Source organism: Falco cherrug, chromosome 4, assembly GCF_023634085.1.
Source record: "Falco cherrug isolate bFalChe1 chromosome 4, bFalChe1.pri, whole genome shotgun sequence".
Classification (NCBI taxonomy): Eukaryota; Metazoa; Chordata; class Aves; order Falconiformes; family Falconidae; genus Falco; species Falco cherrug.
The window spans coordinates 67,917,310-67,944,985 of record NC_073700.1 but is presented as its reverse complement, the minus strand read 5'-3'; the positions used below and the strand labels follow the sequence as shown (position 1 = coordinate 67,944,985).

The 27,676-nt window shown below is 47.5% G+C and overlaps 1 protein-coding gene across 1 annotated transcript; it reads left to right on the top strand.

Moving 5' to 3' along the window:
• Window positions 1-849: 849 nt before the first annotated feature.
• Window positions 850-5,660, top strand: BAMBI (BMP and activin membrane bound inhibitor). The gene is made up of 3 exons (XM_055709475.1): window positions 850-1,225; window positions 4,132-4,422; window positions 4,859-5,660. The coding sequence occupies exons 1-3, from the start codon at window positions 1,150-1,152 to the stop codon at window positions 5,275-5,277; spliced, it is 786 nt and encodes a 261-aa protein (XP_055565450.1). The 5' UTR covers window positions 850-1,149; the 3' UTR covers window positions 5,278-5,660.
• The last annotated feature ends 22,016 nt before the right edge of the window (window positions 5,661-27,676 follow it).

Genomic DNA, 27,676 nt, shown 5'->3' with positions numbered 1-27,676 from the left:
AGCCGGGGTTTGGCCGGGTTGCTGCTCGCCCCGCGCCCCGTCGAGCCCAGACGTAGGTTTTTCATAACTCTGGGAAAAAAACCCCAAACAGATCAACCCTAAAAAAACCCCACCAAACCCAAACCCGGCGGCAGTGAAACTCCTGGCATCCCGGGTGTCGCAACACTTTTGCATCCCCGTGCAGCCCCGGGTGCGGGGAGCGGCGAGCGGGGCCGGGCTGGTGGCCAGCGGGCAGAGCTGGTGGCGAGCGGGGCCCGGGGGCGCGGGGCAGGGGGCGCAGGGGGGGCGGGTGCAGCCGCCTTTCGCTTCGCCTCTGCCTTTCATCCCACCGCAAGGGGCTCGTCTTGCTGTTTATTCATTAACCGCGGCTCCGCCAAACCTGCAGCCAGAGCCGCTGCATTTGCTTATGAAACTCGCGCGGCTGCCCCCGTAAGGGCACCGTTCCCACGGATCCCGGCGGTGCCCACCCTCCCGGGAAGCCCCGAAAGTAACGCGGCGGGTGAGGACGCTCCGCGCCGCCAGCGATCGCTCCCTCGGAGAGCCCGGGGCCGGGGTCCTGTGCTCGGTGCCCATCACTGAACGGAGCTGGGTTTACAGCCGCCGGGGCCGGGGCCGCCGCCGCCGCCACCGCCCGGGGGCGCCGCGGGCGGGAGCGCAAGTCGCGCCGCGGGGCCCAGCCCGCCGCCGGGGGGGCGGGAGGGGGCGACGGCCCTGCCCGCGGCGCGGCGCGCCCCGCCCACCTCCGAGCGGCGCAGCCAATGGGGCGGGGCGGGGCAGGGGGCGGGGCGCGGCGGCCCGGCCCGCGCCTGGCGCCGGCGGTATTTACGGGGCGGGAGGCGCCGCTGCCGTGTCAGCGAGGCAGCGCCCGCCGGGCCGCACCGTGCGCGCCGACTGCGCCTGTTGCTGGGGACGGGCCCTCCGCTGCAGCCGCGGCAGAGCAGGGAGTGCAAGGCACAAGGCGCGCCGCGGCCGTCCGCCGCCCCCCGCCCTTGCCTGCCGCAGCGGTGGCCGCGCAGCGGCTCTGCCCGCGGGCGAGCGGCTCCTCGGGGCTCCGGCGGGGCGGGAGCGGGCGGCGGCGGCTTGGCCGTGCCTGCGCTGCGGGCTGTGGCGAGCGGCGCCGCGCCGCCGGTTGTGCGGGCGGGTGGGTAAATGGATCGCCATTCCAGCTACATCTTCATCTGGCTGCAACTGGAGCTGTGCGCCATGGCCGTCCTGCTCACCAGAGGTGAGGCCGCGGCGCGGGACCTGGGGCCGGGGGAGCCCGAGGGGACCCGACCCGGGGTGTGCGGGCACCCGGCGCCTGAGGGAGCCGCGCCCGAGGAAGCGGGGCGGCTGAGCGGGCCTGGTGCCCGAGGGGAGCCGGCCCCGGGGAGCCGCTCACGCGGCGGTGTCGGCGCGGCGGGGCCGGTGCCGTGGCCGTGGCGAGCGGGCGGGCCTCGGGAGCCCGTCGCCGAGCCTCTGTTGGCGGGCGGTGGCGGGGAGCTGCCGGGGCTGCGCCTGCCCGTCCCGTCCCCCCGCGCCCACCTGGCCGCCGGTGCCGGCTGCCCGCAGCGCGGGGGCTCCCGTCGTCAGAGCGGCACCGGCCCCGGGCGAGCCCGCGGCGCCGAGGGGCGGCCGCGCCCTGCCCTGTCACCGCCCGCCCGGGGCAGGGGCGACCCTCTGGCTGCCGGTAACCGCCGTGCGCCGGGGGGGCGGTGAGGGATAAGTTAGCGCGGTGATGATGTGCGACGTATTTATTTATTCTAGAAAGAAGGCTGTAATTAACCCTAAATAACAGCCCTTGCAGCGTGCAGGGGGGAGCCCGCTGGCCCCATCAAAGCGGGCAGAACAGGGAGTGACTGAGTGATGTGAAGTCGCAGATACTGAAACTATGTGCCTGATAATGATATAATTAGGGGATCACAGACTTCTGGCTGCTGTTGACTTCAAAAGCTTTAAGCGAAGCCTGCAGTCTCTCCTGTAGCCATCTTGACTAAAAGCAGACATTTTTCTTTAATAGCTACATACAGTAACAAGAAAGAGGAGGGAACAGAAGGGCATTGTTCACTGTTTCAAAATACTAAATACCCTTTCTGGCCTTTTGCATAGCACAGGAAGAAACTTTATGAATTGACAGAAATGCAGTTTTAATACAGTAATACAAAGTCCATTCTGTTCCACCGAAAATGTGGGTTTAATTAAAAAGCAGTTGAATTAACCTGATGACTAGCCTGTCAGATTTTTGTTTATAAGATTGTCTTAGGTCAATAAAATGTAGAGTTTTAAGTGTGATTGTATAAACAATTGGAAGTACGTGTGTTTTACTTTCTTCCTGTGCTGTGGGAAAACTCATGAAAGGACCGCTCTGGTGCTGTTACTTCTTTTGCATCTTATTTTTAACTCTCATACAGTGAGAAAATGATGAAAATCATTTTTTCAGGGAGAGCAGAGGGAAGATCTCACATACGATAATTAGAAAATGAGTCTTTTTCTCCATAGCATGCTAGATAACAGTGTACATGAATTCACGAAAAATTAGGTTACTTGGTCTAAAAGCCCAAGGGAATTGGACTGGAGACAGTGAGACACTCCATCATTTGGCTTCTATTAAGCAGAGTTATTAAAGAGCAGCAGGAACTTCAAGGCCTGGAGCCTGCAGTAGCATTTTGGGGAAAGTATTAAGGTAGACTGAAGAGGGGAAGCTAACTTGGTTGGCATGATTTTCGACATATTTCAGAATTATTTTTTTTAGGTATGGGGCAGTAGAAAGCTTCGTAAGGGGCAGCAGCAGGGAAATGTGAAGACTGATTTGTTTGAAGTGCAGACTGTAGAAGGAAGACATCTGAAAAGTCAGTTGACTTTGAAAGCCTTGCTGCCACTATGATGGCAAGTACACCAGGCACGTTAGTAGTTTTAAGTCTACTCTTCTAAGAATGGCTTCAAAATCTGGCTTTCTTCTAAACCTTGGATCGATGGCACATTGAATTATTTCTTGAGTCCCAACTTGCCTAGAAAGAGTAAGTCTTCCCTACAGCACAGGACACACATAATTTGTACCAGAGCAGTTTGGAGAGCACAAAATGAAGAGTTTTATGAAGGGAGCTTTTTTTTTATCGCTTCCTTCAGAAATTTTTGAGGTTTCCTGAGAGATTTTTCATAGAGCTGGTAGAGGATTTTCAGTCTTAGTGTTTCCCCTTTTGACTGCATGTTGGATTGCATGCAAAATCAGGGAGGGGCAAGAGGGAGCTTTTAGCCTTGCAATTTCACTCCATTTAATAACTTTACATTTGAGTTAAGAGACATTGAGTCTGGTAACAGATTAATTATAAACTGTGCTGTTTCAGTTTTATAATACTGATAAAAAGCCTTTTTGCATGAATGGCTACTTAAGGAATTTCTCTTTTTCTGGAGAAATTACAAATAGTTGCCCAGTTTCACACAGTAAAAACCTTCCTGACTGGGAGACTTAGATGGTAATGGTTCTAACTAATAGCTTTATAAGGTGTTAGTTAAACCTTTTAAATTTTGGCACAGTATTGAGAGGTAATAAACAATTCAGCAGTTCTGATTTTTTTTTTCATTTGTCACACAAATATTCAAACCTAGTGTTCTTGTTGTGTGCTTGTGCCCAGTTAAAATAAGTGTTACCTTTATAAAAATAGAATGCTGTTCCTGTAGTAATAGTTCAAAACATAGATGTGACTTCCTTATAGTACTGAAAGTGTGTTTTGCTTTTAAAACTGGGATTTCATTTTATATGTGGTTTAATGCAACTGCTGACAGCAAGTGGAAGCAGCTATAAAATGGTCTTGTTAGTTATTTACCCTGGAAAAAAAGCCACTGTGACCTTCCTCACTGCCACCCGCCCACCCCTCCCCATCCCTGTTTTAGTGAAATGTTCTTGCTTTAATTCAAAGGACTATAGTAATTAAAACAAGAGCCCTGAGGCATTTGCAGAGATTAAGGTTACAACAGGTATGCACTGTACAGTGATGGAAGGAAACAACCCCTGCTCTCATGGGTTTACAGTCTAGAGGAATACCCCAAAACTGGCACTGAGTCTGGTTGTGTGATGCTTGTGTCCAAGAAGAGTACCTAGTGAGGTGTCTTTAAAGAACTAAATTCTTACTTTTCTTGAACAATTTTTTTCAGGTGAAATCAGATGCTACTGTGATGCTGCACACTGTGTTGCAACTGGCTATATGTGCAAATCTGAGCTTAGCGCCTGCTTCTCCAGACTGCTTGATCCTCAGAATACACATTCCCCACTTACTCATGGCTGCTTGGACTCTATTGCAAGCACAGCTGATATCTGCCAAGCTAAACAAGCACAAAACCACTCTGGCACCACCACCATGTCCACATTGGAATGCTGTCATGAAGATATGTGCAATTACAGAGGACTACATGATGTTTTGTCTCCTTCCAGGGGTGATACTTCAGGTAGGCCAAGGAAGCTTTGGTGAAATCTCTCTTCTGGCCATCAGGCTGGTGACAGTTAAAACCTTGCATGTCTACTGTTATTTAGTTGTTAGTGTAAGTAGACACACTAGAGGGAGAAGTGGGTAGCTGGGTGCTGGGGAGCATCTCAGCCAAGTAGCTTTTTTTTTGCCTGTGTTAATATCGGAGGTCTGTCTTGCCAACTTGACACTGCTTGTAAGAAGCAATGGAACTGGCGTTCGTATTTAAATCGGCTATTAGGGTAAGAAATTATAAACAGCCTTAGAAACTGATATTTTTCTTTATAAGAGCATTTTCTAGATACTACAGAGTGTGTAGCTGTGGCTCCTTAAACTTGTCAGTGTGGCTTTTAAAGGAGTTGCTTATATATAAACCTGTTGTTGATACTAAATAAGCTTCACATCTTTCCCCTTTGCAGGACAAGGGAGCAGATATCAACATGACAACAGCAGGAATCTCATCACCAAGGTGCAGGAATTGACCTCTTCGAAAGAGTTATGGTTCAGGGCAGCTGTAATAGCTGTCCCTATAGCTGGTGGGCTAATCTTGGTGCTCCTTATCATGCTGGCCTTGCGGATGCTCAGGAGTGAAAACAAGAGACTGCAAGATCAACGACAGCAAATGCTCTCCCGTTTGCACTATAGTTTTCATGGACATAATTCGAAAAAAGGGCAGGTGGCAAAACTGGACTTGGAATGCATGGTGCCTGTGACTGGTCACGAGAACTGCTGCATGACCTGTGATAAAATGAGACATTCAGACCTCAGCAATGACAAAATTCTTTCACTAGTCCACTGGGGAATGTACAGCGGACATGGAAAGCTGGAATTTGTATGACCAATTATTTTTTTAATCTGAGCTAAACTTACTCTCTGAACTCTTGAAGGCCTTTGGGTTCTGCTGGACAGGAGCACTTTATCTTAAAACAGAAACTCTCATAAATCATCTTTGAGAAACAAAGGACCTCTGCAGACAGATCTTGGATATTTCTTCTGAAGGATTCCACAAGTTGTCTTATTTGCACAGAGTAAAATACACTCAAATGTATTGTTTGCTTTAAAGTTATGAAAGCAAAAATTAGAAGTTGTAAACACTGTCACCAGGGTTATCTGAACTGTAGGGAGCTGAGAACTGACTTATTATAATAAACTGTATGCAAGCTCCTATGTTTCCTGACTTATTGTAAAGATTTTTTTTAAATATATATATTTTGTCTGAAACTTGCTTGTGACTTTTGCTTTGGAAAACAATTTTTTTTGGGGTGGGAAAAAATCAAGGTGGTATGCATGTTAATGTGATTAACAGTCTATTTTCCTGCCCTGTGAGGGAAATCAGGTGGTTATTCCAGAATGAAGGTGGTAGCTTAGTTGTTTAATACTTCAAGTAGCAGTGAACCCACATGCTCAGTTCTTGGCTGTTGCATTTTGCTCATAACCTTAGTGAATTCTTCTGCAGCTTTGTGACAATTATTTCTTCCTCTCTGTTACCGAAGAGGTGCAAATTTTTCTCTGTGCAAAACATATCAGAAAGTGGATCCTAATTCATTAGCAGGTTTTCCTCATTTGTCTTGAAATGCTTATTTTCTGTGATCTTTTTTCCTTTTGCACCTTTTACACTCAAAAAACTGGATATGTGTGGGTTGGTTGTTTTTTTTTTCTTTGCAGGGGGAAAGGGAGGGAAACCCCCAAACCACAATGCTTATTCTGCTGTGTAACTCTTTCTTTGCTGATAACCCCTCTGGCCACAGGGGAAACATCTGCCTTACACTATAGAACAGTAACTCAGCATCACATTCTGCTACTTCAGTGTGGGACTGAAGAATTAACAGTGTACTTGCTTTAATTTCAGGCTCCTCCTTTTTGCTATTCTTGCATAGACTGCTTTTCTTCCCTGCCCGTATTTGTGCACTCAGTTGTTTCTTACTCCTTCAGCTAGTTGGTTTCATGTGATCATTTCATTTATTCAATGCCTTTTTGCTAAAAACAAAGCGAAACCTATGGATTATCAAAGGAGCTTATTGTATTTATTTTTCTTACTGCTTTAGACTTTGTTGCAGGAATTAAAGTAGATTTGCTTAAGAGGCAGATGCCACATCATTGTGAAAGAAGGGGATAAAACTTGGCAATTAGTCTAGTATTCATTTATATTTTTAAATAGCTTTAGAACTGCTTCTGCCTCCTTCTATTCTGATTGTAAAGTTGAGTCCCTACTATTGCTACCAGTGAACAGGGGGTGGCACAAATGGGGTTGCAACACCTGTGCAGCGGTGCTGTGACCCTTGTGTGCTGCTTACCTTGGTAGATTGCTTTGGGATACGCAGCCTGAAACATAAAGGGATGTCAGCAAAAGGGAAGCCTGCCCCTCTAAGTCACAAGTTTGAGTTTCTGAAAGTACACTTAAACTATATGGCAGGCTTTCTGAAGGTAAGTTGGTCACTTGGCTGTGCAAACGGAGGTATTGGTATTGCAGACTTGCCCATACAGTTGAGCACTTGTACTGGCTGAGTGCAGTGAGAGCCTTGGGAATGCCCAAGCTGGGCCCACGTTTGCAGTATTAAAGTGCAGTTTAGAAGGATTAGTTTCATCTATGTACCTCAAACGGCTGGCTCTTCTTACTTCTTCGAAGTGCTTGGAGAGCTGCTTTTAATGCAGAGAACTTGTTCTCTGATTTCTACCTTTTTCTGCTGCTGAAGCTGAAGAAATTATGTGGCTGCAACTGCTGTTGAAAGGTCAGCCAGAAGACCACAGGCCAGATTCCAAAGTGCTGCTTTCCTATAAGAGCTCTGCCCTTCCTTTGCACTGATCTGAAAGTCTAGGGCAGTTGTCAGCTCTGCCAAATGCATTACTTTTGGGAATAACTGGCTGGGAACTTGGTGCTGAAAGAGATAAACCTGAAATACTGTCTGTTGGGTGTAGCTGCACCAGTAGTTATGGTGACTAGACAAGTTAGAAGATCTGATGGCTAAAACTTTCAAGTGCTTTCTCTAGAAATCTGAGGCAGCATGCTGTATAGTCATTTAAGCATCCTGTGACCTTCACCGCTCATTTGCTGCTAGTTTGAATACATAAGGGCCTATTTATGCTTGCCATCAAAAGGTTAGCAAGACCAGGATACTCTAATTGGCCCCTTGCTGTGGAGGTGTTTTGAAGAAGAAAAGAGATTGTTTGCCTTCCCCTGCAGTCCCTGCCTTCTCCTCCAGCTGTTCTGGTGCAATAAGTGTCATTTAGGTGTGGTAGCTGATACAGCCTAGAAGTTCCTGGGCTGTAAGTCTTCCTACAGATGAAACTTGGATTTCCTATTTGTTTTAAAGCGCGTATATTCAGGAAACTATGTTATGAGCTCTGCTGTCTGGAACACAAGTTATGGAACGAGCCCCATATCTTTTCAATGAAACTACTGACTGCGGAGTCAAAAGGGTGTCAGAGCCAGCAGTAGCCATCTGCATCACTAGTAAGGACTTCTGCAGTGGCTGCTTATGTTACCTACATACCTCAGTAACACCAGCCTTCCATTACACTTTAGAGAAGTTGTATTCCTATGACAAGGAGGGACCTTAGTGATGTTCCCCGGGCTTCCTGGCTGCTGGTGCTGTACATGTGTGCAACAAGGCAGTCCTAGATGCTCCTTGCATGTGACCTAGCGAGGCAGGGAACAAACAGTAGCTGAAGAGCCTGGCCAGAGTCTGGAGGCTGACAAGGTGAGACAGTAAGTGATGGCTACCCTTTTAAAATGCATTTGACTTAGGAGCCTGGGTTTGTCATTGTGCTTCAAACTCTCGGATTTCCCTGGCAGACAATAACAAACACTCCTTTCTTTGAAACCCCTGCAAGCCCTGGAGCATAAGAAGGACAACCCTCTCTATTTCTAACTGGAAAAAGTCTCTTGGATTGGAATAAATGAAATCGAATGTCCACGATGTAATTTAGTGTCTCCCATGCCCCTCTTTCCCTGATTCTTTCCTCAAAACAATGATGGTTGTGGCTTTTCTTATGTCTCTGCTTCTGCTGGCTTTGAGAGCCGCTGGGTTGGTATGTCTTCTCTTAACTCCTGCTGAACTGATTCTATTAAAAACCCCTTACTCCACAGGGGGCTTGACCTTTTTCTTAAATACCAAATGTGTCTGCTTTGGAAATCACAAACTTCTCCTCCTCTAAAGAGCTTGTAAATCTGGTTTCAATATTGAGTGATTACAGGCTGTGCGGAAAGCTTGAAAGTAAGCAGTTACTTCTGGTAGCAGAGTGCTGGAGCCGGGCTGCCACTCTCATTTTTCACCTCAGCATGCATTTAGCATGAAGCCACCGGTGTCAGCAGATTCACCCCGGGTTAGTGGCCTGGTAGCTGGCCAGGCTCTGGTTGTAGGACACAGGATGGCTTACCTTCTCTTATCAGCATCCTAGACTCCAGTTCTTGTTGTACAACCACTTGCTCTGTTGTAAATCCAGCGATCTCATTGCAAGTGGATGCTGCCCTGGAGGGCAAACACCCAGAAAAGCCTGGAGAAAGAGCAAGATTTTTCCTTAGGTGCAGATGCATCCATTACACCTTCCCTTACTGCTGTTGTGATTGTTAAAACAGGGTATGAACGAAGACACTGTATTGCCAGGCTGCCTGTGTGGGGTGGGATGTGCCCGTTAGCTACTGGTCTGGTCAGTGGGGTTCCACAGTGAATAAATGAAAGTAAAATTTGGCCTTCCCATTGAAAAGGAGGGGGATAAGAAGATTATCTCCCAAGGAAAAAAGATCAATGATCAGAAAAAGACCTCTATAATAAGGCACAAGTTGAGCGAATAAAAGAAGGTCTTTGAAGCAGGCAAAGTTGTCTATTTCTTTTTTCAGATGCTTTCCTACATGGAGATCAATGGAAGTGTGTTTGTTTTGTTCCGGTGACTGGTCACTATGCAGGAAAAACTCTTTCTCGTTTTGGTTCTAGGATTTACTAGGGGAAATGGTATTTTGGGTCCGTCACTGTATTTTTATTTCTGAGGAGAGAAAAAAAAAAAAAAAGTTGCGGAGAGGTGCTGTAAAATTACGGTTATCTTTTGGGAGGGGCCCAGTGTCTCCAACATTATGAATTCTGGCTCCCTCTAAATAAACAACCAACCTTGTTTTCTTTGTTTCACCTCTAACCCTTGTCTGCAGCCTTTACAATCCCAGGGGTGAATCCTGAAGTAAAACAAACTGCAAGGGAAGGAAGCCAGGAGGGAGCCACAGCGCCTGCAGATTAACAGAGCCTTCTGCTCTCCAGGCAACCTTGACAAAAGGATTCAATCCTGAACTGACCTTCAGGGGGAAAAGCAAAACAAAAACCACCTTGACTTGAACTTTCAAGACTGTACGAGTTTAATGCTTGATGTGGTGTCTCCTAAAGGGTGCCAAACACCTGTCTTGTGAACCCAAATCCTAACAAGTTATTAGGAAATCTGAGCCCCAAATCAATGGCTTTGAAATATTTAGGATTTGCTCATCACTGTTTCCAAGTCATACATTGTTGCTAAAAGGAGCTAAACCGGTGCTTTTCCTCCCCCAGTGGGGTTCTGGAGGCAAATGTATAGCATCCAGTGAAACAGCGAGTGCTGTTGAAACACCAATATTTAGATGTAACTTTTCACTTGAGCATTCCCTGCTGGGAGCAGGTCCTACCCCTCAGCCCAGCCCTGCTCCCTTCCCTGTAGGCAGCAGGGAAGAGGAGTCAGCCCTGACTTTGTGAAAAAAGACACTGGTATAAATTTAGGGTGAGACTTTATTTATAAAGTAGTTTTTATTAAAGCTGGAATGTTAAAGTATTTTTATCTTTCTAGTTATCACACTGTTGTAATACATCAACGGTCATGCAGCTGGGAAAAACTAGTGAAATGTATTATTTCCCTCCCCTTGGCTATTAGCTCCATTTAAATAATACTGACTTGAGACAGCTTGTTAAGAACAGAGCCTCTTCTTTAATTGCTTTTTTACCTATTGGGTTAAACTTTCAGGGTAGTGTCTGTGGAGCAGCAGGGGGATGAGCGCTTGCCTTTCTTTCGATTACATTTCCATTTTTAAAGGGAGGGCAACCAGAAAAAGGCAGAAGCGGCATCATGATGAACTTTTAGCATCTGCCTGTGATGGAGGCTGTGCCCGGTGGGACTGTCAGCCTGGCAGTGCTGGTGGGGGTAGGCAAAGTGTCCCTCACTTGCTGGGCTGGTCTCTGATTCAGGGATTGTTTCACTCCATGGCCTGCAGGTTGCAGAGGTAAAATCCCCTTCCCGTCACTCGGGAGGAAAATATTGGTGCAGTAAATCTCCTCCTGGCACTTGGCTGTGACAATGGGGAGGGACGAACAGTGTGGGCTCGGGGTCTTGCCAGGGCTGGGTGGTGGGGATGCTTGTATGTGTGTGCGAATCAGGGCTTGTGTCAAGCAGGTTGCTTTGAAATGCTCAATTTGTTTAGTTCTGGCTGTGAAGTAGCTGTTTCATCAGTGGAAGAAGATTTATTAACCAATTTTTTATGGCCATCAACAATGGCTTAGCTCCAGCAGGGTCCCCGGCATTTTCATAAAGTGCAGTGGGTTCCAGCGGCAGAGGTGGTTTGTATTGTTCTGGTATTTTAACCCAGTGAACTAAGGCCTCTATCCTGCAAACATGTAGGGATGTGCATAATTCACTCGGGGTGTCCGGGTCCCGGGGGGGTGGCGGTTTGTCACAGCGGCTGGCCGGGTTTCACTGAGCACCGCACTGCAGTCACAGAGGGCTGTTGCTGGGGGGCTGCAGCAGGCCCTGGGGGGGTCCCTCCTGCCATGGCACCGGCTTTGGTAAAGCCTGGGCAGGGCGGAGGGTTAATGCTGTGAAGCTTGTGTTCAGTCACGCTACTGGTGGCCACTGGGCTGGTGTTTTCCCCACGGTGGTGGCCCAGCTGTCCTGGCTGGGAGTAGTGAGGGGTGAGCAGAGACCCACGGTGATCACACTTCAGGGTGCAAAGTAGCATGGATGTGTGTCCATCAGGGGGGAGCCCCGGCTCAGGAGCCTTGTCCTGGGCTGCCGCTGGTGCTCCCTTTAGGCTGTGTAGGGAGGAGAACGCCGACAGTGTGGGGGAATGGAGCGCCCTGTTCTGGGCTGCTGGGCTGCTCCACTGCACCGTGGGCCTATGCTCAGGATGGGGCACGCTTTAAAGGTTTTCAAGGCGTACCTGGTTTAGCTTCCCAAACCCAAAGCAATGCCCCCCAGCAAATCCACACCATCTCTGCCCTGAGTTTACCGGTACCTCAGGCCAAGCTACAGCTTAACATGACTGATTTCCAGCCCTGGGGTGGTGCATTTCTATCCACCCACCCCTCCAGGCAGGAGCCCTGTGCTCTCTCTGGAGCATGCTCGTGGTGCGAGCAGGAGCAGCATAAAGCACAAGTGCAGAAGCATGGATGCTTCTGCAGCAATCTCACTGCTGGTGAGATTGCTCTTTGCCATTTCTCTCTGCCAAAAGTTTCCATCGCCTATGGCTTTTGTTATTTTGCACAACAAGAAATCACAACATGACGTGAAGCCTGCAGAAGACCAGCTCTCAAAGACTACCAAGGCTGCGTGTTCAGCCATAATTTACCTCCTTCGCACACATGCATCATGACAAAGGTTTTAATTACATGAATGCATACAATGGTTTTTCCACAAAACACCCTCCTCAAATCTCAGCCCCTGACCATCTGGGCCCCTGGTCTGGCTGGCTGCAATCTCTCCTCAGTTCCTCATCTAGCATCGGTGCTCCTCTCCAGCTCCCTCCCTCCCCTGGATGCCTTTCCCCGACCTCTCCCGCAGGGCCAGAGGCGCAGGGGGCCCTGCCTGCGCTGGAGCAAACTCTCCCTGGCAACAGGTACCATTCCCAGCCTCCCTAGCTGTTATCAGTCTGCAATAACCTTTCCCTTATTTGATTTTTTTTTTTCCCTAGGGGGACTGTAAGGGACAGCCACAACTATGCTTCTTCCAACCCAATTCCACCTGCCTGCTCAGCAGTGGGGGGGCAGACGGGAGCGTGTTCCCCCCATAGTGGGCTCCTGGGTGGGTGAGCGGAGCCAGCCTCTGCCAGCCTCCACTGACGAGCAGCCTCACCTCGGAATGGGACAGATCCAAATGCTGGAGCCTTCATCTTCATAGATAAAAAGTATAAACCCAACTCTTATGGAAGTGATTTTTCATGTAGCTTTTATATCAGAAACTGACAACACTTTTTTTCTGCATCATCAGATGACAGAAATATATTATTATTCTTTTTGTTTGTCAGAAATGCACCGAATCTGGGACATGCTCAGACCTTTTTTTATTTACCATAATGCCAATTAAACTTGCCGTAAGCTTTTGTTCTTAAAAACATCCTACACCAAAGCATTACTTTTCTAATTGTGTTTATAGGCTAGTGTTAAGACTGCTTTACAGCAGCTTTTTGCTGCAGGAAGGATCAGTTGTGGGGTTCTGTAATCTCTGCCTTCATTATACGCTTGGTTATCTGTGTCCCAATTAATGCTGTATGTTACTGACTGTGGCGCATTTTTGTCTGTAGAGAGGTTGTCACCCTTCACCTCTTTGGAATGAACTTCATCCCCTTATATCTGCTGGTGGCAGTCAGTGACCCCGCTCAGCCCTGGGGACTTCTGCGTGGCTCCAACCCATTCCTCAGTCCCCAGGAAATGCTGGTGGTTCTGCAGGCATCTTGCAGCTTCCAGGAGAGCTGCCTCCAGGAGGCATTTTATGGCAAGCAATTTATCGTAGATTATGGCTGAACATACACAAGCACTCCCAGTGACCAGTGTAATCCACTCTTTACTGGCATAATTTGACTTTATTTTCTATTTACACAGGGAGGCTTGGGTGGAGTGTTACGTACACAGTATCAGAAAAACAGTCTGCTCCACCTTGGGGCTGCATGCCTGCTGGAGCCAGCGCACCCGCTGCCCTGAGGGCTCCAGGAGCTCTTTGTAGTAGCTGAGTGTCTCCTTGCATGCAGGAGACATTCTTTCTCCTGTCAGCATCTTAGCAAGAAGATGGTAATGGCCCAGTAATCTTCAATACTTGGCCAAATATTCAAGATGTTTCCTGTTTTTAAATGACCATTGATGAGCCCGATGTAGCAGTCCTGGGTGCAGCACCTAGCAGGTGCCCATGGAACAGGGCTAAACTCTTATCACAAGAACGGATCTCTTCTGATACTGCACCCTATCTTTGTATTAATATTTCATCATTCATGAACAACTTGCAAACTTGTAATGCAACTGTTTGCTTGCAAATAATTTCCAGAGTGTTTCATTACATATGACAAATTTGTAAGTAAGTAGTTGCCAGTATTGGGATTCCTGAGTTGTCTGCTTTTGAGGAAAACTGCTGCAGGACAGATGGCCTGGTGTCTGCTTAACCACAGCTGGGGATGCTTTCAGTGGATTTTTGTCCCAACATCGTTTGATAGAAACTTCCAACAGCAAGATTACTGGGATCTGCTACCTATATGATTCAATGAAAATGAATCAGAAATACAATATAGAGGTATACTTCCAGTCTTTACTTAAATATCTTGTCCTGCACATCATCCCTGTCTCTAAACTAGAGCGCTACGGATTTGACAGATGGGCCACTCAGTGAATAAGGAATTGGCTGGATGGTTCCACTCAAAAAGTTGCTGTCAATGGCTCGATGTCCAAGTGGAGACCAGTGATAAGTGGCATTCCTCAGGGATCAGTGTTGGGATCGGCACCGCTTAATGTCTTTGTCAGCGACATGGACACTGGGATGGAGTGCACTCTCAGTAAGTTTGCCGATGACACCAAGCTGCATGGTGTGGTCAACGTGCTGGAGGGAAGGGATGCCATCCAGAGGGACATTGGCAGGCCTGAGGGGTGGGCCCGTGTGAACCTTGTGAAGGTCAACAAGGCCAAGTGCAAGGTCCTGCATGCAGGTCAGGGCAACCCCAAGTATAAATACAGGCTGGGCAGAGAATGGATTGAGAGCAGCCCTGAGGAGAAGGACTTGAGGGTGTTGGTTGATGACAAGCTCAATGTGACCCAGGCAATGTACCCTTGCAGCCCAGAAAGCCAGCCGTATCCTGGGTTGACCCATGGCCAGCAGGTCAAGAGAGGTGATTCTCTCCTCTTTACTCTGCTTTTGTGAGACCCCACCTGGAGTACTGTGTTCAGCTCTGGGGCCCCCAGCATAAGAAGGACATGGACCTGTTGGAGTGAGTTCAGAGTAGGGCCATGCAGATGATCAGAGGGCTGGAGCACCTCTGCCATGAAGACAGGCTGAGAGAGTTGGGGTTGTTCAGCCTGGAGAAGAGAAGGCTCCGGGGGCACCATATAGCACCTTCCAGTACCTAAAGGGGCCTGCAAGAAAGCTGGAGCGGGACTCTTTGCAAGGGCCTGTAGTGACAGGACAAGGGGGAATGGCTTTTAACTGAAAGAGGGTAGATGTAGACTAGATATTAGGAAGAAATTCTTCACTGTGAAGGTGCTGAGACACTGGAACAGGTTGCCCAGAGAAGCAACTGCAGTCTGCAGAGCCTGGTGGCCTGTGCTCAGGGCCACCCTGGGTTGGGTTGCCTTGCCTAGGTGCTGTCACTGCCATGGCTGTTACTGTCACCAAACAGTTCTCTGGGTTTTACATGAGTGGAAACTTGACCAAAGGTCTCCCATCTCTCCGGAAAGCATCCTACTTGTGGAGCTTTGTGTTACATGTACTCTAAAATACATAAAGATATGTGTTTATAAAACTTATAAATAAAATAATTTGAATCTTCTGGCTAAGGCTGGGATTATGTAATTAATTTATATGTCAGTACAATATAAATTATTTTGTAATTGTGTAATGTTCTAATATAATTAATAACATATTCAATAGAACCTGAGTCATCTGAGTGCTCTGTCCAGCTGACCACACACTCATCCTTTGCTCTTCTCCTTGCTTCCTCTGGTCAATCTACATGTCTCCAGGTAAGTAGAAGACTTCACCTCTCAAGGACTTTTCAGGTCCATTCCAGCCATGAGCTGCAGATTACCTCCAAATGTATCTATGTGCAATGACACCTGCATATGTACAAGTGTGTGCAAGGGACTACAGGTATGTACAAACTTGAGTGCTTCCCAGGCAAGGACGTGTGACAGCAGCTGGTTCTCCAGACCAGCCCTTGAGATGCTTGATGTTCCTGCTAGGAGACCTGTTTCCAAGGGTGCTGTGTTTCTGCGCCATGTCCTTAGAGATGCCATCCTTGCAGCTGATCTTTCCAGAGACAATGGGGACTTCTCTGGAACACTGGGAAGCTATCTAGTTTGCATTGTGGCAAAGCTTGCTGCCCAGAGGAGACCAACCCTCTTCTGTAGACAGGTTATAGAAACTTTTCCACAGAGTCTGCACCAAATCAGAAATGAATCCTTGGAGTTTCTTCCTTCTTTTCCCACCAGCCAAGAAATGTTCACACTATTTCTTAAAAATAAGAAAAAATACTTAAAATGCTGCTCTAAAACTATGTGTGTGGGAAAAACCTGCTTGATTGTAGAAGGAAATGGTAGAGACACAGGAGCAATTACTGTTAAGCCTGTTTATGTTTGTTCTTTCCAAAACGTGAAGAATAGGAGTAAATACAATTAGTCACCATCCACTGGTGGGGGAGTAGAGGCTGATGAGTCACAGCTGCACTCAGGTCTGTCCCCAGAAAGGTCAGTGCCAGCACCTGGTGCAGGGCCAGATAGCAGTGGCTGCTGCACCTCCTCTCCCTGGGAACAGTATGCCCCAAGATTGGGGTGCTGCAGAGGACCTGGTGGTGGTCCTACCACCCTTCCTGCCCCGTCTGTACTATGGGGTGATACTCACCTGTTCAAAGGGATGGGATTGCTCCTCCTCAGGATCTCTCCGCTCCCTCTGGGTGATGCTGCACTGGTGTTCCAGTTTGTGTTTCTGCTGTGTGGAGGGTCAGGCCACTTCCTCACTCCTGTCCAAAAAATTGTAGCTGCAGATGGTGTGGGTCTAGAGAGGCAATTGGGCACTCTGGAGGAACTGATCTGAAGGAATCTTGCCAGCCTGCTGTGTGTAAAGTGAATTTTTAAGAACCGGTTCTTAAAAACTGACTTAAAAGTCAGTTGGTGACTAGGAAGACTCCCAAGCAGATATTCCTTACCTGAGACTTTCCTACCTAGGGAGTATACAATGTTATCATGTGAGCATCTTTTGAAACACCTCTTTGATTTCTCTGCTTTGGCCCCTCAAGGCAAACAGATGGAAGTTTAATCCTCTCCCCTTAGTGTCTCTGGATTGCAAAGCCTCTGTCAAAATGGAGACTGAGATCTTAAAACCTAACGATTTTTCCTAGATATTGAGATAATTGTTATGGGCCGGATGCAAGGAGAATAAAGAAGCCCAGCTAGGCAAATGGGAAATGGCAGCAAGTGAGAACTAGATAATGGAAAAAGTAATTCAAAATAATTTTCTTCATGTCTCCATGTACAGATTCGTTGCTAGGACAAATGGAAATGAGCTTAATGGATTCTTCTCTGCTGTGAAGGTTGGAGACTAGGTGAATTGAATTTCTGCCAAATTATGGAAGAGACTGGGCATTTTCTACACAACAATATGAGAGAAAAGAAAAACAAAAGAGATCAGGAATATTTCCCTATTCCAGATTTCTCATCAGTTAGGAAGTAATGCAGGTGGACATGGCAAAACCCAGTGTGACTCTCTTCCAGCTTGCTTATTACTGAAAAGCAGTCCAGGAGTAAGGCACACACACCCCTGTTCAGAGGGGAAGCAAAGCTTAATTGCTCCAGGTTGGGTCGTCCTTGGCTACGTGATGCCACGGCTGGCCTGGTCTGGTGTTAGTGATGGCCCTTTCCGCAGGGGGATGCTGAAGGTGCTGATGTCCTTTCCAGCCATACTCCAAGGGTGCTGAGGTCCTTCTGTAATGGCTGTCACCCTGGCAATGGCTTTTCCACTCAGAGAATGTTTGAAAAGCAGAGACTCCTCACATCATGCCTCTGTGCTCATGCACAGGGTGTATGGAAGCCAGAAAAACCCATAAAAACTATGTGAAGGATTTTACTTTCCAAGCCAATTTGCTGTACAGATTTTATTATTATAAATGTATCATTAGTGTAGCTCTTGCTATCTGAAAAAAATGACTGACTGGAGATGGATTTAAACTGATACTTTCTCCTGAACAGGAGGAACAGCAGTCCTAGAGATGCTTGGTTGGATATCTGCTGCTGCAAACTAGCTTTGTGGCATTGACTTCAGCAAGGCATCACCAACATCCCCATCTCAGGCGCTAGGAGTGAGCATTCCCTTATGAGTCATGGCTGTGGTTTTATTTAATCCTGGCTGTACATAGTCAATAATGGGGAAGACTCTTGTGACATTTTTAATTGGGAGCAAGAGATCACACGCTTGCAGAAAATGCCCTGTGTGAAACCAGCTCTTGAGAGCAGTGCCTGTGCAGAAGGAGAGCTAGGGGAAAGTCCTTTTATCTCTGGGTTCCCAGGCAGGAGCTGCCAGCCACCCATCCTTTGGTTTGGCGATAGAAACTTACCCCAGCAAGAACCTCAGGATTTGGCTGTCTACCCCCAGCAAGAAACCACAAGAGAAGTGGGAACAGCTAATTCAAGTGTTTGGTGACAATATTAGCAAGGAGGGTATTTTTGTTGCATGGAGAACGTATGGTTGTCCCTTTTAAAATGGACGTGCAGTACAAAGTATTGTGGTGTGTCACAGGAACACCTTATGCACAGCAACCAGGCAGATCAGTCCAAATAGTATAAAGGCAGAGATCTAACACAACTTTTTCTGTACTGACATAACACACATTGCAGTTTCAGTCAACCATAGCACACAAAAAAAATTGGAAGGCAAACTACACAAGTGATCAATGATGCTAATTACAGTTCTTAATGAGGGAGATAATAGCAATGCAAGAGAAAGTAAATACTTATTAGCTCTAAGGAGCATCCTGTTATCTGTATGAAAAATAAACACATTTATCTAGTCATCACCTTAATGGCCTAGGCTATGAAGAGGCAGTGTGCTTACTTCACCCAGATGTTGCCATGATTTGTCGTGTCTGGTAGAAAACAGAAGTAGCTCCACTGATGCTAATGAGTGTAAAACTGGTCTGAGTGGCCAGCTGGACCTTAATATTCACCTCAGCTGGTGCCAGGATACCAGCCTGTTACCTTACATCTATGGCAGGTGTTAAGTATTACTTAGCAATATGCTATGCATTATATATGTAACTCGGTACATTATATACCCCCCCCTCCCTCCTGGCCATCTGTAACCCTTTCGAAGACCTCATTAGCCCTGATGCAAAGTTAATGGGCACTTAGTTTAAACGTAGGTAGGTAGGACATGCTGAAGGCCTCTGGAGCCAAGATGGCCCAGGATTTAAGTCTCTTCTTTGAGATCCACATGACAGTTTTCCAGAAAGCTGTTGTGGTTTCATGTTTGGAGGTGCTAAAATTCCCAGTGGTTACAGGGTGAGTGGTAAGCGCTCAGCACTTCTGGATGTCAGGCCAGGCATGTCCTCACTGGACATCTCTCTTCAACCATCTCCAAATGATCCCCCAATTTATTGCCACTAAAGGCTTCAGCCCTGTTTCAGAGACTCCTCATTAATGGCATAATAAACTGATACAATGTTAAGTCAAAGGATTCAGAGCTAGTGTGCAGTAAACATAAACATATGTTTAGTGTTGGGTTATAAACTACTGTAGCCAAAGTGGGCAAGTGTTATAAACTTCAAACACGAAACAGATGCAAGTTAATTAGAGGCATGAAAGTGATGACAATAGAAGTGAGCTGTAGCAAGGAAATGAAATGTTAGTTTAGGCAGAAGTTGCTGCAGCTCTGCCTTGTGCTGGAAATGCCTTCGGTCTCAGCTGAAGATGGGAAGGCATAGACATATTTAATCGGGACAGCCAGGCATGTTGCCCATATGCCAGAAATGTAAGTCACTGCTATGAGTGAATGCTCAAAGGAAACGTAATCTGGCAGGGTTTTGAAAGCTGGGAATTAGCTGGCCATGAGGCTGGCTGTGGCTGAAGCCGGACTACAACACATGCGAAGGCTCCATGCCCTGTGTCGGTGCATACAGTGCCTAGTGTGGCCACAGGGAAGCAGATGTCCCACCAGTGTGGGAACCCCTGGGGAGGGGGGGACTGGGCTCCCGGGCTGTACCATGGGGTTGCAGACCTCCTGCCTTGCAGGGACTCAGGTCTGCCCTTCCTCCAACTTCCCAGCCCTTGTTCCCAGCCAGGAGAGACCTCCGGGCCCTGGCCAGAGGTTGTTAGGCGCCCAGCTGGTGGCATGAGCCCCGGTAAGGAGGCAGAGGTGCTTCACCAAGACTAGGCAACCCCTGGGACTACAGGGCTGTCCATGGTCCCAGGGTTTGCAGTCTGTCCCTGCCTCGCTCTTGGCTTTCCTCCTGCCCATCACTATAGACAACAGATTAAGTAACTCTTTTCTTGCCAATAACTCTGCTCCCTAGATGCTTATACTCTGCTCATCTGTCTAACATCTGAACAGTCCTAAAAGCAGTGGTTTGAAGCGGTCACTGCTGTTTTATTAGGACCTTGCAAGACAGCATCCTACAGGGCTATGCAGTTTTACATGGCATGCATGGAGATTATGCAAGAAAAGGGGTGTCTGGTGTTGGACAGGAAGGAAAATGCCATATAAATGCCTTAATAGGCCATCTCAGGTAGCTAAAGAAGCCTTGGATATGTTTGTTCCCTTAGTCTCAGATGAGCAAGTGGAGTGTGCCACTCAGTCCTGTGAAAGGCTGTGCCCCGTCACAGACAGACTGCCTTTGTCCTCCTGGAGTGCTCTCTGATGTTCTGCCCTCCAACATTTTCTACACCTCTGCCTCAGACAGACTTGGGAGCCAAAAGGGCTACCCACAAAGAAGATGGTTTAAAATAGCTGCCCTGTCAAAAAGAGCATTGCTGTTCAGCTGCTCCTCCTTTCCTACAGCCCTTACCCACGGGCACCGGTGCTGCTGGACGCTGAGCCTCTGTGCCCACAGCTCCCCAGGCTAGCAAGGCTGCTGGGGTACCGCACCCCCCTCCCTCAGCCCACTCCCCTGCCTGCCCAGACCACCAGCATCACCGTATACCTCCGGTGCCTTGTCCTGCCATCACACAGCCGGTGGAGCAGAGGAGCTCACTCTGGCATTTGCCAACCCGGCACAGTCCAGCCCCATACCCTGGCACCCCCAGTGCAAGCCAGGGCCTTGGAGAGGTGCTTGAGGGATTAGCAGCAGTAAAAGTCCTCCTCTAAATGAGAATTTCAGGTTGGGGCCTGAAACTGCAGCAGTTTGGAAAGCACCCAGTGGCTGTGCTGTCAGGGAGTGCTCACAAGCAGTGAAACAAAACCGTTGCCTAATTATAGTTTCACCAAGGGGCACTATAATGCCATGATATTAACTCCTTGCACATAAACAGCAATGGGCAGGGGCTTGCCAGCAGTACTTGTACCTCCAGGAGGTAAACAGGTAACGGTATCACGGTGCTGCCATCCAGACAGTAGACAGCTGCATAGCAATGAAGGAGAAATTACAGGCACGTTTACTCATTCTGTACCAAATTACACATGACTGGGGCAGGAATTACACCCCAGTGTTATCCAGCCCTCCCTTCACCAGGGGGAAAAATCTGTGATTGGGAATGAACAGACCACAGCTGAGCAAGGCAGGAACAAAAAAGGGGCTTCCCACCATTTGTGGAAATCAAAATTAAAACAAACAGGAAAAAAAAAAGCAGTAGCTCAGGGAAGGTTGTAATTACTTTACAATCAGCTATTCATTTAATGAATTCACACGGCGGCACTGTGCTAATAGGAGGGTCTTGGCTGGCAGAGGGGTGCAGATTAAAATGGGGAAGCTCAGATCCTGTTGATATTTTTGTTTGGGGAATGCTTTTCCCCTTTATTTGTTTTAGACAAGATGATTAAAAAAAAAAAAAAGCAACCCAGATTGCTGGAAATGACTGCATCAGGGTGGAAGGATGGGGAGGTGCGCTGGTGGGGTTTCTGTCCACACTGAGCTGTTTCTTGGGGCCAGGTGCTGTGGTTTCTGTGCTGCCCTGGCAGCAGACAGGCAGGGGCACGCTGCAGCGCTGGGGTTAGCTCTGCAGCACGGGCATGGGCTGGCCGGGGTGATACCTTTCTCCCTGTGCATGCTTGCTCTGGGAGGGCACACCATGCAGGAGCGGCTGGGAAGAGTGTGGCTGAGTGTGGAGATGGAGCAGAGCCTCGTCTCAAAACTCGGGCATACAAGAATTTCTGATGCCCTGAGCAAGTGCTGTAGGTTGGTTACATCCTTCAAATCCTGGGGAAAGGTAACTAGTTTCAGACCTTCCAGGTCTTGTGTGTGTTAGGTAAAAGAGTGCAGCAATGTCACTTGTGATGAAGCACTGCCGTGCAGGTAACCATGAAAGAGGGCTCCTTACACAAGGAAGGGTTACTCACATGGGCAAGGGAAAGGACTGGAAATACTCTGCCACAAGAGTGCAAGGTCATATTTCATTTCCGTCGTGTTTTGTCTCCCCAGGAGGCAGCTGGCAGCCAAAGCAAAGCTCCACTCTCTGAAGAATTCCCTTATTAAAGATTACCCAGCTCCCTTGCTGCTTCAAAAACTGCTCAATTCACACAGAGGGTATTTTGCTTTGAGTATATGGGGTTTTTTAAAATTTTTTTTTTAATTGAAAAATATCTTTCCCCTTCCTACCATCCCTCCGGGTCAGGATAGATGCTCTTTGACATAAAAAAGGGGTTTTGGCATGTTGAATTAAACCTTCCTGACTTTGACGAAAAGCGACTGCAGGGCCAAGATAATTAACTGGTCTGATCTGGTGACTTACCTCCCTATTTCACTCTCAGCAGTGCTGCCTGCTACAGAGCTTTGGTAACTGCTGCTGGACACCACACGAAGTAAGAGAGCTAATCGCCTTTCAGGATGTTTTTCTATCAACCTCTTACCTGCAGTTTGACAGGTCCTGTTGCTTTCAAAAAAATTTCAGACTTCCTGACCGGTCTGAATTTGGTCTCTAAGAAGCACAGGTGGCCCTGAGGCTCCTCACCCCTTGGCTGCCGCACAAGAGGTGCCAGCACTCATGTTGCTCACTCATCCCAGTCTTGGCTTTCTGTAGAGTCCAGGAGCAGGAAAAATGTACAGGTCCATAGACAGTCTGCCCAAACACAGAGAAGGCAGCTGTGCTCTTGGAAGGTGCTGTGGGACCGAACTTAAGAAGGTGTGTTAGGATAGACGGTAACATTACCTTCCCATTAGACAGCAATGTTACTTGGCCTTGGTATTAGTGAATTTGCTATGAAGGTGACTAAATAACTGGTAGGTTTTGAAAAATACAGATTTTTTTTCACTTGGAGAAATATGAAAAGAGCAATTTTAAATTGCTTCCATTTCTTTGTACGAAAATCTGAAAACACAAATGACCAAACTCACCATGACTGGATTTAAAACCAGACCAACTAGGAAGAAGCCATTTTATCTCCATCTCATTCTTAAGAGTGTCTGTGGTAGTGAAACCCTCTGCTGTGCAGCTTTCTTTCCATGGGCATTTCTGGAGCCCCCAGTGCCGCCTGCCAGGTGCTCGAAGGCAGCCCAGAGCACTTAGGGGTCTTTCCCAGTCTAGTTCAGTTTATACATGCAGGAACCAGACTCAGCAATGGGATTAGGTAACACACTATTTAACTTTTAGTCACTTGCTCAAAGCAAAAAAGGCTTAAGAAAAAGTCTCATCAGTATGAACCGCTGCTGAAGGAAGTTCAGTGCTAGTTGCCTTTTACATCCTGCATCTCCCCAGCAAGCTGGCCTTTGGTGCATGTTTCTAAGTAGTCTTTGCCTCCAAGAGCTGTTTCTGCAAAGAAAGAACACATATTTGGGTGGCGTCATCTCTTGCTTGCCAGTGGGGTTTCAGTGCTTACCTGGAGGGAGTTGCCTCCAGGGCTGTGGGACTCATTATCCTACATGTTTGTGTTCCCCACCCATCCCTTCTCCCCTTCAAGTGACAAGAGTATCAGCTGTATCATGGATTTTGTCACTTGGGTGCTTGCTGTTCAGGCATCACACCTTTCCACGGCTCCTTCTAGGTTGTCATCAAATGGGTCACAGTCACTTCTGATCCAGACTGGACCTCTGCAGCTAAAGCAGAGGGGCTCCACAGCTCAGTGCCATTTCCACCCAGGGGTAGACCTGCCACCAACTTTGGCCTAACATGAATGCCAAGAGCTGAATTTGGGTCTGCTGGCCAAGGCTTTGATGTAATGTTTACTGGGCAATAAAGCTTCTCTGATATAAACGGAGTGAAATTATCCTGCCTGGCTGAGTATAACAGGACATACTCTCTGCACAAGCTGTGTTAAGCTTTGACTTAGGATCTAACAGTTCTTAATGTCTCTCCTAAGCTTTCCTGTTGAATGTTTGCACCATTTCAGGAGAACATTAGAGATTATTTAACTGAAATAGCTTTGAAAGGTTTGAAGGCTCCAAAGATCAGCTGACTTTTACAGGGAAAAGAGAGTATTTGAAACCAAAGCAAGGGTTACTCTGAAGGTTCATTCTTTATTTGAAGACAGCTTAAGAATGATTTAACAGGGTTAACTTCATAAAGAAATATCCTGAAGTCCTCTAGGAGACATATTCTTGCAAGATTGCCAGCTAGTTTATAACTGAGATTCCTCATGCTCCGTGGGGGTAATTACTGCAGCTGGGTTGGAAAGGCTTTGGTATTAAAACAGCAGTCAATGAGCTACTGAACACAGGCTCAAATCCACAAGGAGATTCTCAAAGCCTGGGCTGATTAGAGCAGAATAAATCTTGGACTGGATTGCCTGTCCCTGCCTTGATGTCTCTCACTAAGGGGGATACGGTACAAAGTAGGGTAGGCTGGTGTGAGCGGGTCATGCATTTTATCTGAGAAATGAGCTTTCCTTTTTTTGGGAGGTTGCCTGGAGGAGTCACTTAAAGTGAAAGCCAGAGGTAAGGAATTCAGCACCAAGTTGTGTAATATCCAGTAGCAACATTAAAAAAGGAAGAAGAAAAAGAAATACTTGTCTTTCTCCTCCAGCCATGAATTTGTTTAAGCAGATATAACGTCATCAGAGCCACAGGAGCCAAATGACATCTTTCCAGCAATGCTTCTTAGGCAGTTGCTTACCTTCAGTACATCCAAAAAAAATCCACGTGCTTTAAGGCATGTCAGTGCTCCTGTTGTCTGGGTGGGTGAAAGGAAAGGTGCTTTAGCTCGCACTCCTCTACACGGTGTTGCCCAGCTCCATCATTCCTGCCCTGTGGGATGAGGGTCTGGGGGGGCTGCCAGGGCGGCCACGTGCCTCCAGAGGGGCTTTCCAAGGGTCTGCTGCAATGCTCTGTTCCTGTTCTCGGACAAACCCTCCTGGTGTGATGCTGCCAGCCCTTCACCTGCCTTGCTGACAGCAGGGCCTGGCATCCGTGTCATGGGCACAGAGGTGTCTTCTCCATGCTTTTGATTCAGAGGAGCTGCAGGGGGTGAAAAGGGAAGGGAGAAACTATTGCAGATGCAAACATGACGTCCCTGCTGTGCTCAAGGGCAGCCTCTGATTCACAGGCTGGCTCCAACTCAAACTTCACACCAGTCACCTTCATGTTGCCTCTGCCACTGACCTCATCAGCCATCGCTGTGAGTGGTGAGGACCACATGCCTCATGTGCACCAGCTACCTGGCTCTGCACCACGGGCAGCCCTGTGGTAAGTGGGTAAATAAAGTGCTCTGTTTCATCAGCCCTGACCTCCTGGGTGGTTCTGTGGTTCTCAACCTACTTTGTCTTGCACATGAAAGAAAGAATGATCTCTTGGGGATGTATACAGCCCCATCACCGTGGCAATTGAACACTTCACCAGGATCTTGGACTTCTTTATCCTTGTAGACCTGTCTTAAGAACAGAAGTGCTGATGTCCTTCCTTTGAGGTGGGGAATTTGGGGACAGTACAGCAAAGCCAGGAGCCAAGCTGCAGGGTTTGGGAATGCTGGGTGTATCTGGGTGAGTGCAATGACACCATTTTAGTAAATGTGTTTCCACGTTTGAGCTGGCACCCTTGAGTTATTGTGTTGCATGTTAGGATTTGAACTCAGAATAGTCCAAACATGGAAATGTGAGTCACAACAGTTTTTTTTCAAACCTGGCCGCGGTGCTGGGTGCTGGTACATGTGCAATTCAGTGATACCTCTAGAGAAATCAGAAAGGACAGAGGTAGCACTCGTGGCCTTTTTTCCATTTCAGTCTTGCTCAGGTGCATGGGTTAGCCTGACTGCGTTTGGTTTATCCGGCACAGAAACCACAAAAGAGTATTTTTACAGGTAACTGGCAGATATAGTTTACCAATCATATTCTGAAGGAATCAGGTAAAATAATAAATTTCCCTTCTTCGTTTAAGTGTAGAGAGAAAACTGGGAAATGACAGTTAGAGAGGAAAGATTAAATACCACTGAAATTGTAATTTGAGATTACAAATTCACAGTTTGCCTGGATGTGGGCACGGCTGTTTTGAAGCCCATTTGAAGTTTTTTTTCTTGGCAGCTTTGGTGAGTTCTGCCATTTCCAGCTCTCCCTGGGCCAAAAATGGCAGTAAGCTGTGACTGCAGGGCATGTGCTCTGCCAAGGGGTCCTTTCATTAGGAACTTTCTGGATTTTAAAATCGTTGTCCTTCAAACAACAGGAGAGAGAAGTGAAAGGTGAAGCGATAAATGCTCCTGACAGAAGCAGCGTGGTGACCAGTCATGAGTCTGGAGGGTGTCTGTCCGTGCTCATCCCACTGTGGGCATGGGGAAGCAGGAAGGATTGACAGCCTGATGTGTTCTCAGAGTCTGTTTCAGGGTCTTCATTCCTACTTCACACCCCTGGCCCAAAGAAAAGGCACTTGCCAGGTTTGAAGGTGTTGGCTATGTTCTTGGCAAAGCCCTGCAGATCCTGGCCACCTGGAGCCAGACCAGCAGGTAGTACCAAGAGCAGGGCTTTGGTGGTATTAAGAGGCTTCCCTGAATTTTTGGCTGTTGAATAGCTCATTCCCTTGCTCTTACTGTGGGAGCAGGAAGCAAGTCATAACAAATATGTGTGCTTGAACAACCACTCATTTTCAAAAGCTGGAGAGATTATGATAACTTCAGCTTGTTGGCTAGTGGATCCCAGGGCAATCCTTGTAGAAAGGAAAGAAGTTTTTTCTCTCCTAGGTTTCTGGAAAAGCTGGGAGTGCAGTGCCTGCCAGGATGGCTGCCATTGTTATTCTTCTGTTACAAGGTTTGGCAAGATCTTGCAGTGCTGGGTCAGGTTTTGGACCGTACAGCTGGAGTAAGAGTCTGGTCCTTCTCTTGAACGGTGATCAGAGCTGGTGGAGAGCACTCAGATGGAAGGGCTTTTTCATTCCTTGTATCAGAAGCTTTTGGATGGCAGCATGTCAATTTTAACTGAATTCTGGAATTCTGGAAATATCCCAGGTCCAGTCTGGACAAAAGTCATTCCGCAGAAATGCTGCTGACAAGGTGGGTCTGATTGCTCCTTGGTGGGACTTGGCTGCAGCCCTGGTCTTTCATGCTGGGCTGCTGGAGGTGCCTTTCTACTACTGCTGTTGAAGCTCTTCCTCCCTTGATAAGCAATATGAGTCTGACAGAGAAGGAAACTTGCCTGTAAGATGTCTCAGGGCTTACCATGACTCTGGTGAAATGTCTCAGTCACAGGAGCCCTAATTGCCCTGCGCTAACTTCTATGAGCACTTTTTAAAAGGCACGTGTAGAGGTTTAGTTTTCTCTCTTTTTTTTTTTTTTTCTCAGAAAAATTCCCAAGTTCTCAGCTATGCCCTGATGCTATATGAGAACATTTTTGAACTCTTAAAATTGTTTACTTAATAGGAAAGCCATTTTTTACCTGGTTCCAACACTGCCTGGAGCTCTGTGGAGGCATTGCCTATGCCTCCCAGAATGGCTTCACCTTCTGGAAACAGTGCCTGCAAAAACTTCATTATTTTTTTCTTTTCTTTTTTAAATCTTTAGCCTTGTCATCCTGCTTTGTGAGTTGCAAGCATGATGTTTCCTATCATTTTAAAAGAGACTGTTCATTGAAAGATATAGAAGTGTAAACAAAAAGTTCATGTTTGTTGGCGCAGTTTTTAAATGCAGACATCTGGGTTAGAGATGTGAGAAAATTGTAAAGAATTTGGGAAGGTTCAAAGGCTCATGTTATTAAAGTTTTAATAATCTCCT

Excerpts from the sequence above, each read along its gene's own strand:
- BAMBI (XM_055709475.1), top strand. The coding sequence starts at position 1,150 with ATGGATCGCCATTCCAGCTACATCTTCATCTGGCTGCAACTGGAGCTG. Across the intron at positions 1,226-4,131 it reads GGCCGTCCTGCTCACCAGAG|GTGAAATCAGATGCTACTGT; the intron begins GTGAGGCCGCGG and ends AATTTTTTTCAG. Across the intron at positions 4,423-4,858 it reads TTCCAGGGGTGATACTTCAG|GACAAGGGAGCAGATATCAA; the intron begins GTAGGCCAAGGA and ends TCCCCTTTGCAG.